The 15,000-nt window shown below is 45.3% G+C and overlaps 1 protein-coding gene across 1 annotated transcript in view; it reads left to right on the forward strand.

Annotated features, from left to right (window-relative positions):
• Positions 1 to 15,000, forward strand: part of LOC310770736 (laminin subunit alpha-5-like) — a gene marked incomplete at both ends in the record, with an annotated part of 130,019 nt that overhangs the window by 47,254 nt on the left and 67,765 nt on the right. The window contains 9 exons of the mRNA XM_083663454.1: positions 2,702 to 2,836; positions 3,662 to 3,802; positions 4,399 to 4,451; positions 5,343 to 5,442; positions 6,290 to 6,342; positions 6,707 to 6,812; positions 7,317 to 7,416; positions 10,035 to 10,191; positions 12,269 to 12,407. Coding sequence (XP_083519580.1) covers positions 2,702 to 2,836; positions 3,662 to 3,802; positions 4,399 to 4,451; positions 5,343 to 5,442; positions 6,290 to 6,342; positions 6,707 to 6,812; positions 7,317 to 7,416; positions 10,035 to 10,191; positions 12,269 to 12,407 — 984 coding nt within the window. The remainder of the gene's footprint in view (positions 1 to 2,701; positions 2,837 to 3,661; positions 3,803 to 4,398; positions 4,452 to 5,342; positions 5,443 to 6,289; positions 6,343 to 6,706; positions 6,813 to 7,316; positions 7,417 to 10,034; positions 10,192 to 12,268; positions 12,408 to 15,000) is intronic.

Consider the following 15,000-nt stretch of genomic DNA (forward strand, 5'->3'; position numbering starts at 1 on the left):
TTTATTGAGGTTCTACCTTCTTATGAAGTGTTAAACCACCTTGTCACATGTCACAGCACTTTATTGAGGTTCTACCTTCTTATGAAGTGTTAAACCACCTTGTCACATGTCACAACACTTTATTGAGGTTCTATCTTCTTATGAAGTGTTAAACCGCCTTGTCACATGTCACAACACTTTATTGAGGTTCTATCTTCTTATGAAGTGTTAAACCGCCTTGTCACATGTCACAACACTTTATTGAGGTTCTACCTTCTTATGAAGTGTTAAACCACCTTGTCACATGTCACAACACTTTATTGAGGTTCTATCTTCTTATGAAGTGTTAAACCGCCTTGTCACATGTCACAACACTTTATTGAGGTTCTATCTTCTTATGAAGTGTTAAACCGCCTTGTCACATGTCACAACACTTTATTGAGGTTCTACCTTCTTATGAAGTGTTAAACCGCCTTGTCACATGTCACAACACTTTATTGAGGTTCTATCTTCTTATGAAGTGTTAAACCGCCTTGTCACATGTCACGACACTTTATCGAGGTTCTACCTTCTTATGAAGTGTTAAACCACCTTGTCACATGTCAGGACACTTTATTGAGGTTCTACCTTCTTATGAAGTGTTAAACCACCTTGTCACATGTCACGACACTTTATTGAGGTTCTACCTTCTTATGAAGTGTTAAACCACCTTGTCACATGTCACGACACTTTATTGAGGTTCTATCTTCTTATGAAGTGTTAAACCTCCTTGTCACATGTCACGACACTTTATTGAGGTTCTACCTTCTTATGAAGTGTTAAACCGCCTTGTCACATGTCACGACACTTTATTGAGGTTCTATCTTCTTATGAAGTGTTAAACCACCTTGTTACATGTCACAGCACTTTATTGAGGTTCTACCTTCTTATGAAGTGTTAAACCACCTTGTCACATGTCAGGACACTTTATTGAGGTTCTACCTTCTTATGAAGTGTTAAACCTCTTTGTCACATGTCACGACACTTTATTGAGGTTCTACCTTCTTATGAAGTGTTAAACCACCTTGTCACATGTCAGGACACTTTATTGAGGTTCTACCTTCTTATGAAGTGTTAAACCACCTTGTCACATGTCACGACACTTTATTGAGGTTCTACCTTCTTATGAAGTGTTAAACCACCTTGTCACATGTCACGACACTTTATTGAGGTTCTACCTTCTTATGAAGTGTTAAACCACCTTGTCACATGTCACGACACTTTATTGAGGTTCTACCTTCTTATGAAGTGTTAAACCACCTTGTCACATGTCAGGACACTTTATTGAGGTTCTACCTTCTTATGAAGTGTTAAACCTCTTTGTCACATGTCACGACACTTTATTGAGGTTCTACCTTCTTATGAAGTGTTAAACCTCCTTGTCACATGTCACGACACTTTATTGAGGTTCTACCTTCTTATGAAGTGTTAAACCGCCTTGTCACATGTCACAACACTTTATTGAGGTTCTACCTTCTTATGAAGTGTTAAACCGCCTGTCACATGTCACGACACTTTATTGAGGTTCTACCTTCTTATGAAGTGTTAAACCGCCTTGTCACATGTCACAACACTTTATTGAGGTTCTACCTTCTTATGAAGTGTTAAACCGCCTTGTCACATGTCACGACACTTTATTGAGGTTCTACCTTCTTATGAAGTGTTAAACCACCTTGTCACATGTCACGACACTTTATTGAGGTTCTACCTTCTTATGAAGTGTTAAACCTCTTTGTCACATGTCATGACACTTTATTGAGGTTCTACCTTCTTATGAAGTGTTAAACCTCTTTGTCACATGTCACGACACTTTATTGAGGTTCTATCTTCTTATGAAGTGTTAAACTGCCTTGTCACATGTCACAACACTTTATTGAGGTTCTACCTTCTTATGAAGTGTTAAACCACCTTGTCACATGTCACGACACTTTATTGAGGTTCTACCTTCTTATGAAGTGTTAAACCTCTTTGTCACATGTCATGACACTTTATTGAGGTTCTACCTTCTTATGAAGTGTTAAACCTCTTTGTCACATGTCACAACATTTTATTGAGGTTCTTACCTTCGCAGTTTAAATTAGAATGAGTCTGTCACACAGCTTTGAGCTTTTCAATGGAGCAGACTTCCAAATGAGGCGCTGATGCTGTGTTAGGGGACGTGGAAGAGACATTCAAAATGCAGATTTGATGCTGATCTGAGGCGTGATCAACGTCCTGCCGGTGAAACTCCTCCTCGCTGTCAGGTGAAAAGAAGTGGTTGGCGAGTGCACATGTACAGTATGTGTGTTAGTCTACAACTCTCCCCAGATCAGCAGAGGGGGTGGAGCAACGACCGGGACAGCAGGGGGAATTGGCCAATTAAGTTTTGGGGAAAAGAAAGTCCTAGATATTTAGTTTTCTTTAAGATATTAAATTGATACTGGACTCTTGACTCTTGACTCTGTTCTGACTTGACTTGCGTTGACTTGACTTGAGACATGAGACCAACTTGACATAAACTTGAGACTAGTGCCTAAAGGCCTAAAGTTGACTCAGTCACACGTGTGGAAATTCCATTTCTCCAAGAAAACCTACAGAAAATGTTGACAGAAACTATGAACTCCTTGGCTTGAATAATCACCCCGTTTGTATAATGCCGGTTGTTTATTTTCCTAACGAGGCATCTCACTTCCTGTTTTGCCAGTGTGCAGCTGTGATCCTCGCACCTCATTGGACGCCAGCTGCAGCGTGTCGGGTCACTGCCACTGCCGGCCCAACTACAGCGGCGCGTCATGTGACCAGTGTGCCCCCGGTTACTACGGTTACCCCAGCTGCACACGTGAGTCAGACGTGATGCCTCAGACAGCTGCTGGGCTTGACTCCTCTGTTACCGGATCTGTCTGAACTTCTAAAGCTAGTGACAATATATCGCTTTGTGGGAGGTACGGTGGTGCAGTGGTAAGCACTATCGCCTCACAGCTCGAAGGTCATGGGTTCGATTCCCACCTGGGCCGATGTGAACACTGAAGGAATGCGTGCCCGTCCGCATGTCCTCGAGTGCCCACCACCCGGGTGGGGTCGGCAAAATGGCCTTTCTGTGTGGAGTTTGCATGTTCTCCCCGTGCCTCCCGGGGGTCTCCTTCATATAGGAACCCCCTTCACAAAAACATGCAACATCCTGGTTGCTTATATGGTTCCTCCTCTGATCGTTAAGGGCGCCTGTTCAGAGGGAGGGGAACTGGTTGGAATAGCGTGAACCTCCCACGTGCTATGTCCTACCGGTGAAGCTTCCTCGGGCAGGTGAAAAGAAGCGGCTGACTTGACTGCCCATGTCTCGGAGGATGCATGGAATCAGTCTCGGCTCTCCCCAGATCGGCAGAGGATGGAGTAGCAACCAGGATTGAGTAATTCAAATGAGCACTAAAACGGGGGATAAAAATGGGATAAAAAAATCGGGAAAATTTAAAAGAAAAAAAAAATATATATATATATATATCGCTTTGTTTGCATATAAAAGTGATCAGACTGCTTCCATCAGAAATGATATATTGATGAGATGAAATGGACGTGTGTGTGTGTGTGTGTGTGTGTGTGTGTGCGTGTGTGTGTGTGTGTGTGTGTGTGTGCGCGTGCGTGCGTGTGTGTGTGTGTGTCGTGCGCGCAGCCTGTCAGTGCTCAGCGGAGGGCTCTCGTTACTCTAGCTGTGACCAGCTGACTGGACAGTGTGTGTGTCTGCACCGCGGCGTGCAGGGTCTGAGGTGTGACGTCTGTGCTCACGGAACATACAGCTTCCCCAACTGCCAAGGTAGTCACACACACACACACACACACACACACACACACACACAAGACGTGTGTTTACAGTGTAAACAGCCGTAATATGCAGATATACAAGTGCACAAAAGATTGGAGTTTTAGTTCAACTGTACAAACATTTCTCAGAGGCAGTGCTGCTTAAGCAGAAATAATTGATTGATTGATTGATTGATTGATTGATTGATTGATTGATTGAGTTAGACCACAGTGGGCGGGGCCAAATATCCACTGTTTTTCAAAACGCAAGTTAGCTAACGGACAAAGTTGAAAGGTAAAGGAGGCACTCGGTTCAATATATAGATATGTAAAATACAAATGGTTATTATTTATTGTACTCATTAGTTGGCATTCATGATATTGGAAAGTAGCTAGTAAACTAGCTTACCTACAGCTTACCTAGCTATAGGCTAGTTTGGCTAGTTTAAACTGGGAACGTCAGATAGCTAACTAGCTCACCTAGATCACTTAGTATGGATACGGTAGATTGGATTTTAGCTAGGCTTCATATTAGCTAGCTCATCTATTACCCAATGCCTATTTCACTGCGCTTCGGTCTGAGTTAGCTCTCCTCTCTGTCTTCCCCAGCTGGTACCTGCCATCCTGCCGGCTCTGTTCAGTATGTGGTGCAGCCACCGGTGGTAAGTGTATACCTCCTCACACAAACTGTTTGAAATGTCTCGGTTCAGCCTACTGTACCAGGAGTGATGCAAGGTGGCTACGACTAGAAGAGCTGAGCAGGGAACTGTAATATCAAACCAGGGTGAGAGTTACACAGAGGCGTCCTACTGGCTGTGATGCCCTGTGATCTCTAAGGTCACCTTGGCAGTGCCCTGCTACCAGCCTGCTACTGTCAGCTGCTTTAAAAGCATCAGTGGTCTCAGTTTAATGTAGCTGCTCTATGCAAAAGATGTGTTATTGGCTCATTTTAACTCACATTTCAGAAAAATCGCTCTTCACGATGTCAACAGAGCAATGGCCTTTGTGCCCTGACATGTGACCTTGTGCCCTAAAACAAATTTGCGACGCCGAAGCCCAGATGCCCCTAAAATGACGAAATTGCCACCCTGCATCAAACCAAAGGAAAGGCTGGGTCAGACGTTTGGTGATTGTAATGAAACATGGGTAGTTTTAGTGGAAATTTCATTTTGATAGAAATGAATTGGAAATAGATCAAGATGTGATTTCACTGTGACCTACAGTAGCTGTATAGTGGATGTCCGCGCCAAGACTTCCACGCGTCGCGGTTATTCTTTACATTCCAATTGACACGAGAATGGAGCTGATCGATTGTTTAGGTCCAGACAACATCTCAACTAATAATAATAATAATAATAATAATAATAATAATAATAATAATAATAAGTAGCTGCGGAAATATCGACCGTCTGTCCCAGAGTCATATTAGTCGTCAGTATACAGTAGCTACAGTACAAGGCAGGTGGAATGTTTTATTCATTGTGGTAAACGCCATCACGCTGGTGAGTAGAAATGGTCTGATTGGTTCATTTGTCTGTCACTCATGCTCTCAGGGCCAGTGTGATTGTCGTGTCCATGTGGAGGGCGAGGCCTGTGATAGGTGTAAACCTCTGTACTGGAACCTCTCCCCTGACACTCCTGACGGTTGCTCCAGTAAGACGCACGCACGCACGCACGCACGCACACGCACACACACACACACACACACACACACACACACACACACACACACACACACACACACACACACACACATGACTTCAAAGCTGCAGTAGGCAACTTGCCATGTTTGGTAATAAATGTCAGCAAGAGGTAACTGCTTAACCTTTCTGCAGTGTTTAGAAATGATTCAGCTACAAATATCCACAAATCGTGTTGTGTCCACTAGTCAAAAATAGCGCCAGTAATCAATCAATCTTGCTACCACAGAGCGCTACACTCAGAGTGAACACACTCCACTTCCTGTAAGGTCTTCACAATAGAAGCGCCCCATTAGTTTGTCAGCGGAAAGCTTTTAATATGAAGGAGCTGCAGCAGGAAAGCTGCGGGAGAATGCTCCGCCTCCACCCCGGAGCACCACACTTACAAACAGGCTTTCAGGCCACCGAGTGGGGATGATAGAGGTGCCATTCTGCATAGTCAGAAGTCAATGTACCATCAACATGATGTAAAAGCTGTTGTATTAAGGTACAATATAGTTGGCTTAACCTCCTGATCTTCAGTTTGATCGTCTCACCTCTCTTTCTCACAGCTCAGACAGATGGAGCCCACACATGAAGCCTCGGTCTAATGAGGTGTGTGTGTGTGTGTGTGTGTGTGTGTGTGTGTGTGTGTGTGTGTGTGTGTGTGTGTGTGTGTGTGTGTGTGTGTGTGTGTGTGTGTGTGTGTGTGTGTGTGTGTGTGTGTGTGTGTGTGTGTGTGTGTGTGTGTGTGTGTGTGTGTGTGTGTGTGTGTGTGCGCGCGCGCGCACGTGCGTGTGTGTGTTGTGTTTGTCCTCCAGGCTGTGAATGCAACATCCCAGGAACAGTGAGTGGCGTGGCAGAGTGTGCACAGGTCAGTGTGCTGTCAGAGTGTACACAGGTGAGTGTGCTGTCAGAGTGTGTGCACAGGTGAGTGTGCTGTCAGAGTGTGCACAGGTGAGTGCGCTGTCAGACGACATGTGTTTCCTTTAGATGAGTTCAGTACAGTAAAGGTATGAGTAGAACCACATTGGAAAGTTAGAGAAAGTTGTCAAAGACAAAAAATGAAAAACAACAACTAGTGTTACGGTAATGCTTCACTGATGATTGGCAACGCCCTAATCATTATTATTATTCATTAATTAATTAATTAATCAGTGCTAGTGTGAGCCCAGTGTGATCAGTGCTCATGGCTCCTGTTATTTTAGTACTAATAATGTGTGTGTGTGTGCTGGCAGGGCTCTGGGCAGTGCCACTGTAAGCCCAACGTGTGCAGTGGAGTCTGCTCCGTGTGTAAAGATGGATACTACAACCTACAGGAACACAACTACTTCGGCTGCCAGGGTGAGACGTCATCAGTGTGTTATGTCTTTATTACAGTAAAGCCAGTCATCATTCAAATGCTTGGATTCTTGGACTCGTTATTGCGTATCATTGAATTGAAGGAATTTCACAGATTTCACAACCAAGTTCAACCATCATCAAGCCAAATGGGCACATTTATGTTACAATAATGTTATTATGGCAAAGGTTGAAATATATAAATAGAAATATATTTAGGTTCAGATTGGCCAAAATAGTGCAGGCAACAGCATCTAAAGTTTCATTTTGCTGCTGGTTGTCACGTCAAAATGTTGGCAGGCCGTTATCAGATGTGTCAACTAACATCTTCTAACGTCTCACTGTATGTGTGTGTGTGTGTGTGTGTGTGTGTGTGTGCGTGTGCGTGCGTGCATGTGTGTGTGTTTGTGCGTGCATGTGTGTGTTTGTGCGTGCACGTGTGTGTTTGTGTTTGTGCGTGCATGCGTGCATGTGTGTGTGTGTGTGTGTGTGTGTGTGTGCGTCCAGGTTGCCAGTGTGACATCGGAGGTTCAGCAGGTCAGTCTTGTGGAGAGAGGAACGGGAGGTGTCGCTGCAGACCCAACGTGGACGGACCCAAGTGCAACCTGTGAGTCAAACAGAGGAGCAGTTTAGATTCTTTGGTTAACCCATTGATACCTGATGCAGCATTTGTGTGCGTATCCCTTTAAGACCGCGAACCGCGTTAACGCGGTTCGCGGTCTTAAAGGGATACGCACACAAATGAGGGATATACACACAAATGCTGCAGCAGGTATCAATGGGTTAAATGAACACACTTCATATGAGCTCAGAGTTAAATGAACACACTCCATATGAGCTCACTTCCTGTCTGGGATGCTGTGGGCGTGCCCCCCCCCCCCCATGTCTTCAGTGCCTACTGCCCAGGTGGGCTATCTCGTGAAAAAGGACCTTTCTGTGTGGAGCTTGCATGGTCTCCTCATGCTCTCCCCTGGGGTTTTCCTCGATACAACATGGGTATGGACCACCACTAAAAACATGCAGAAGAAGATTGTTGCCTGACCAGCGACAACTAAATCTGAAGTGGGTCCCCGCGGGCGTGATTTCTAACCCCACATAGGATAAGCAATAACCACGCCCTGTGGCGCCGGGATTGGCCAGGAGCATTGAAGCTTGGGACTAAAGCACCTGGGGTTTTTCATCTTTTAAAATAAAGATGTTTAAAAAACTATTGCTTGTTACATTTTCAGTGCTGTACCTTTTCTCTGGGTAAGAATTGAGCTTGAAATTAACGATAATCATACATTATATTATATGAGCTATGAACGTGAAAACACCGTTTATATTATTGCATGTTTTTGTAGATTGTGTACATTGTGTAGATTACAATTATTATGCTTATTATTAGTATTACTATGCTAAGGAAGGTAGGTGACCATAATTAATTTCAATGTCCGCTCTCAATGACTGCGTTTACATGGACTTGAGTATCCCGGTTATGAGGCTTATCCTGGTTTTGATCATATTCGGGATATGGCGTTTACATGGAAGAGAGAGAAAGCAGTATACATGATAAGTAGTAGTATCCTGGTTACTGATCACTGCATGCTATTTGCGCAGGCGCCTGTGATCGTTACAATACAAACCGGGGTCATTATTATTATTATTATTTGCTTATATTGGGTGCGTGTGACGTGACGTCATTCACCTTTTTTGGGCAAAGACGTAAACGCAGTCACTGACTGCGTTTACATGGACTTGAGTATCCCGGTTACTGTCGGGGTTTTGGAGTATCCCGTTTTTGTGTTTGCGCATGTAAACATCATATCCCGGTTTCAGAAAGCTGGATAAGCCCTTATCCCGGTTTTGAGAAAGCCGGTTATGCGAGGTGGAGTACTCCGAAAGAACCCGGGATACTGTTGCATGTATACACCTTATCCTGCTTTCTGACCGCAGCAGACTTCCTGCGCAGGCGCGGCTTCAGTTCAGTTCATCTCCAAAAGGCAGCAGACTTGCAGGCATTTCCCCCCCCCCCCTCCATTTCATGACCAAACAACGCGAAACACACCGTGAACACCCTCCAACGCGAGGGGCTACCGTACACAACACAGCTTGCGCAAAATGACCCGTTTCACTATCAGAATTTCGTCCAGTATAAAGTATAGAAGTGCCGCACGATTAGGCTACTTCCTCATCAGACCGCCGTCAGACTCCAGGCATTTTCCTCTCTAACCTCGCTGCTGTAGGTCCCGCACATACCTCGTTTTACCTGGAAATACTCACGCGCAAATGTCAGTGCAATTCGACTTAAAAGTCTCACTTCTGAAGCGATGAGGAAAGAGTTTTGCCGAGTTTTGTATTTCGGTGATGAAAGAATTAAATGCTTGGCAGCTTAGATAGGAGAAAGCATCAAAATGCTGCCCTATTCAAGTCTGTAGTATACAGACTACAGGACGAAGGTGTTGTGACTCAAATTAAAGCCAAAGCCGCGCGCTGCGTGCAAACAGGGACACTCCACCATGAAGACGGAATCCAAGGGAATCCCACGTCTTTGCCCAAAAAAGGTGAATGACGTCACGTCACACGCACCCAATATAAGCAAATAATAATAATAATAATGACCCCGGTTTGTATTGTAACGATCACAGGCGCCTGCGCAAATAGCATGCAGTGATCAGTAACCAGGATACTACTACTTATCATGTATACAGGGATATGAGTAACCTGCTTTCTCTCTCTTCCATGTAAACGCCATATCCCGAATATGATCAAAACCAGGATAAGCCTCATAACCGGGATACTCAAGTCCATGTAAACGCAGTCAATGTCCACTCTCGAAATTGCTGTCTGTTCTCAAGAGCTATTCAGTTGGTTCATGAAATCGCTGGGCTGCGTGCCCTCCAGTGTTGCTCCTGGCCAATCCCGGCGCCACAGGGCGTGGTTATTGCTTATCCTATGTGGGGTTAGAAATCACGCGTCCCTGCGGGGCGCTGTACACTGAAAGCTGCCCGTAGCTCCTGGCTGCCCCCTGGAGGAGGGACATGCCTTGATGGGCTCAATTCAAAGACTCAGTTTCCATCGTCTCAGCTGAGTGTGCCGAGGTGGTCACTCCATGCAAGTGTTGTAGTGTGGCTGTGTGACTCATGAAGACAAGCTTGCTCGTCCGGTTTCTTCTCGTTCTTCTTCCGATGTCTCAACAGTGGATGTGTTATTGATGATAGGGATGTCCTCCTCCCTCTCCTCCAGGCCTCGTCCCAACCACTACTTCCCCGACCTGCACCACCTGAAGTTTGAGATGGAGGAGGGCACCATGCTGGACGGGCGGCCGGTGCGCTTCGGCTACGACCCTCTGGAGTTTAAAGAGTTCAGCTGGAGGGGCTACGCACAGATGTCCCCCATCCAGGTAACACTTTGACCTCCAGCAAATAGGATTTCAGATCAGATGATTTCAGATCAGATGATTTCAGATCAGATATGAGATGATTTCCAGTAAGATCCCCATGGAGAAATCAGATCATTGCAGCAGCAAAGATATGGTTAAGAATGCAACAAAATACAGAACAATGAAGTCTTCTTTATTGTTATTTTAACATAAGAAACTCCTATTGTCTTGAATGAATTCTCCCTATGTTGACTATTGGTGGTGATGTATTAATAAATATTTAGATTGATTTCAGTCACAGATTTGTGTTTATATGTAGCATATTTTCTAAAGCTTCAACTGTCGTTAAAATATATAAAAAGTATATTTTTTATTTTTACATGATATTCTTTATGAATGTGAATGTATTGGTACTATATTGTATGATGAGTTGTATACAGTATGTAGATGTTGTTTATGTTTGGGGTCCTCGGTTCCACTCCTGCATGTAACAGACTGCTTCCTCTATGGGTTATTAACACATTCACTGCCAGCCGTTTTTCAATACTGTAGTTAGCTTCTGCCAAGGTTTTTTTTTGAGGATTTTGGCTCATCTTTCAAGAGCCGAGGATTCGTTTCTGTTAGGATTTTGTGAACACACAATATCTCAAAAGAACTAATAGAATGTGTGCTTTCTCTGTCTAAAAGAGTTAGTTTGTAGAGTTAGTAGTTATGTAAGCATTAGCAGTTGAATACAGCATGGTTTCAGCGTCTGAAAATATATTCTGAGATAAACGGCTTTTTGTGAAATTCGATAGAACAGTCACTTTAACCATTCATTTTTGGCATCAGTAAGACGTCAGACATCTAAACAATAGTTTTGAACAGTAATTTCCTCCATAACAGCAGGAAACCCCCCTCTGCTTCCAACGTCATTGGCAGTGAACGTGTTAAAGGGATATTTCACTTTGGTAGAATATGTATCTTTTCAGCACATATACCTTCATAAAAATTCTAGTCTAAACTTTGTATCCCACATATAATCAATACAATTTATTTCCAAATGTGATCTCATTCTGTGTGCAGGTTCAAGCTTTTCAGCAAGTAACAAGTACATTTTGTTATTCGTGATATTGCTCAAAGCCTAAAGTGGATCGCCAAGGTAGATAGCCTAATATAGAGACAGTCCGCATGTCTGGGAACGCCCACAAAATGTTAAACGTCTGGCGTGCGAGTGGGGTAAAACCGCCGATATATCTCAATGGGCTGACTCACCAAAAGACGGTGCTGCGGTTCTAAACTACAGGTTTGGGGGTTCTAGAGCAGAACACAAGACGTCTGCTTCAGATGTGCGTTTACTGCGGTGGTTAAATCCCCGATCGTGTCTGCCTGGGCTGGGCTATCAGCTAAATTCAAACTTTGCTGAATGGATAGAATGGGGGTTTTTACCCCACCCTGACCACGCCCCCAGCCAGGCTGAGCCAGCTAACCCAGCGTCTATTGTGGGCGTTCCTAGAGCCTGTATGGGCGTTCCCAGACATGCCGACTGTCTCTATATTGGATGTTGTCCTGAACTCCTGTGGAGGTGCTTGTGCTGAAAAGTGTCAAATCCAAAGAGAAATATTCATTTTTGGGGAATCTCTATAGTAGAATGGTCTTGTGTCTGTCTGCTCACTGGTTTGCTCTGGGTTTCATTGGTGATGGAAATAAGGAGTTTATTTTGGCTTGGTCTCTCTCTCTCTCTCTCTCTCTCTCTCCCTCCCCCTCTCTCTCACTCTCTCTCTCTCTCTCCCTCCCCCCCTCTCTCTCTCTCTCTCTCTCTCTCCCTCCCCCTCTCTCTCACTCTCTCTCTCTCTCTCCCTCCCCCTCTCTCTCTCTCTCTCTCTCTCTCTCTCACACTCTCCCTCCCCCTCTCTCTCTCTCTCTCTCTCTCTCCCCCCCTCTCTCTCTCTTTCTCTCTCTCTCTCTCTCTCACACTCTCTCTCTCTCTCTCTCTCTCCCTCCCCCTCTCTCTCACACTCCCTCTCTCTCTCTGTTTTGGTGTTTTCTGCTCTCTCCTTCCTCTCCTCCCTGCTTCCCTGCACTTCCCTCTCTGCCTTGCTCGGTGGCTCTGGGGCAGTCCAAGGTGTTGGTGTCGGTGTCGGTGGGCTCTCCTGACCTCTTCCACGTGGTGCTGCGCTACGCCAACCATGGGGGTGCCGACGTGGTGGGCCGGGTGGCCGTCATAGAGGACGGCAAGAGCTACTACTGTGGCAACTGTAAGTGGACAACTGGGAGGGGAGAGCCCTGAAGAACGCACGTCGTTCTTCTGTCGCTCGCTCTGGCCTTGGAAGGAGAAGCGATGGGAGGAGAGAGAGTCTCTGCCACGTCTCGTCTCTCTTCTCCTTCCCTCCAGTAGAGGGCAGTTAACGCTGGGTTGGAAACGGCTTCCTCTTCTTTCGCTTTATAGCCTTCGTTCCAGATGCTGTGTTCAAGAGATGTCGGAATGTTGGAAATTCCCATTTTCCAACAAGGGGATGATTTTGGGGGGGGCAAAAAGTCCAAAACAGGAATGTACAAAAACAGAAAAGTTTTGGATCTGTTACTGGCATAACGAGCTGTAACACAAGTGAGACCACTAGCAAATTGTAATTCCAAACTTCCCGTCTGGGAATTTCAGACTTCCGACTTCAAAGGGAACACAGCAATAGTCTGTCCTCTCCATCCCTCGCTCCTGACGTTCGTCTGTCAGGTTAAGGATCGGATGGGTGGATAGATGGATAGATGGATGGGTGTGCTGGTTGGTGGTTGACTGGCTGTAGGTGGAGGCCCCGCCCCCTGTTGAGGAAGCCCCTCCCCCTCCACATGCATTGGTCTATTCAGGGTTTATGACCCCGTCCTTCCTTCTTCCCTTCCAATTATAGAGTGCAGTGAAGCTTCAGGTTTATGTGAGCGAGGCGGACGTCTATCTGACTCGCTTCATCCTCAGATATGTAAACTCTGAGGGAGAGACCTCCAACGGTAAAATAACGGCCTATCAGAACAGCCGCAGAGGTACGTCTCTTAGCCAATCACAAGAGAGCATCACTAAGAAAGCTTTTTTTTTTTTTTTTTTGCTATAGCAAATTATCAGTCGCAGGGATGTGTGTGTGTGTGTGTGTGTGTGTGTGTGTGTGTGTGCGTGCGTGCGTGCGTGCGTGCGTGTGCGTGTTTGTGCTTGTGCGTGTGTGTGTTGAATAGTGATCTAAAGAGCTGTAGAAGAATGTTACTTACAACCAATCGAAAGTCATCATTTCTTGGTTCGTTTGCTGTACATCTGCATTTTCATAAATTGCGACATTTTATTTATATTTATACATTTTTATCTATGTATATTTTCTCTTGAAATTGGGTCCGTGCGCCAAAACAAATAGTAATGTTGATGTTTATTTTTGGATCAACTTGAAATAAACAAAGATAGCCCGCACTCTTATTATGAAGAAAATAGTGGAGTCTAGCCCTAATTCACCAGCATGTCTCAGAGGGCGTTACAGACAAGGTGTTTAGCTAGATCTAACTCAACACCAGCATGTCTCAGAGGGCGTTACAGACAAGGTGTTTAGCTAGATCTAACTCAACACCAGCATGTCTCAGAGGGCGTTACAGACAAGGTGTTTAGCTAGATCTAACTCAACACCAGCATGTCTCAGAGGGCGTTACAGACAAGGTGTTTAGCTAGATCTAACTCAACACCAGCATGTCTCAGAGGGCGTTACAGACAAGGTGTTTAGCTAGATCTAACTCAACACCAGCATGTCTCAGAGGGCGTTACAGACAAGGTGTTTAGCTAGATCTAACTCAACACCAGCATGTCTCAGAGGGCGTTACAGACAAGGTGTTTAGCTAGATCTAACTCAACACCAGCATGTCTCAGAGGGCGTTACAGACAAGGTGTTTAGCTAGATCTAACTCAACACCAGCATGTCTCAGAGGGCGTTACAGACAAGGTGTTTAGCTAGATCTAACTCAACACAATCAATGCACACAATGGACCAACTTATATAAAACAAACATAGCAGAACAGAAAACAAGAAAACCCAAGGTAGGCAAGAGCAGATTTGAGCAAGTCAAACACTCTACTATTCTACAGTCGAACCTACAACACTCTACTATTCTACAGTCGAACCTACCGGCATCCCTCAGCCGTGACCCTAAATGAACCTACCAGCATCCCTCAGCCGTGACCCTAAATGAACCTACCGGCTTCCCTCAGCCGTGACCCTAAATGAACCTACCGGCATCCTTCAGCCGTGACCCTAAATGAACCTACCGGCTTCCCTCAGCCGTGACCCTAAATGAACCTACCAGCATCCTTCAGCCGTGACCCTAAATGAACCTACCAGCATCCTTTAGCCGTGACCCTAAATGAACCTACCAGCATCCTTCAGCCGTGACCCTAAATGAACCTACCAGCATCCTTCAGCCGTGACCCTAAATGAACCTACCAGCATCCTTCAGCCATGACCCTAAATGAACCTACCAGCATCCTTCAGCCGTGACCCTAAATGAACCTACCAGCTTCCTTCAGCCGTGACCCTAAATGAACCTACCAGCATCCTTCAGCCGTGACCCTAAATGAACCTACCGGCTTCCCTTAGCCGTGACCCTAAATGAACCTACCGGCTTCCCTTAGCCGTGACCCTAAATGAACCTACCGGCTTCCCTTAGCCGTGACCCTAAATGAACCTACCGGCTTCCCTCAGCCGTGACCCTAAATGAACCTACCGGCTTCCCTTAGCCGTGACCCTAAATGAACCTACCAGCATCCTTCAGCCGTGACCCTAAATGAACCTACCAGCATCCTTCAGCCGTGACCCTAAATGAACCTACCAG

Source organism: Poromitra crassiceps, assembly GCF_964638095.1.
Source record: "Poromitra crassiceps genome assembly, contig: HAP1_SCAFFOLD_205, whole genome shotgun sequence".
NCBI classification, from domain to species: Eukaryota; Metazoa; Chordata; class Actinopteri; order Beryciformes; family Melamphaidae; genus Poromitra; species Poromitra crassiceps.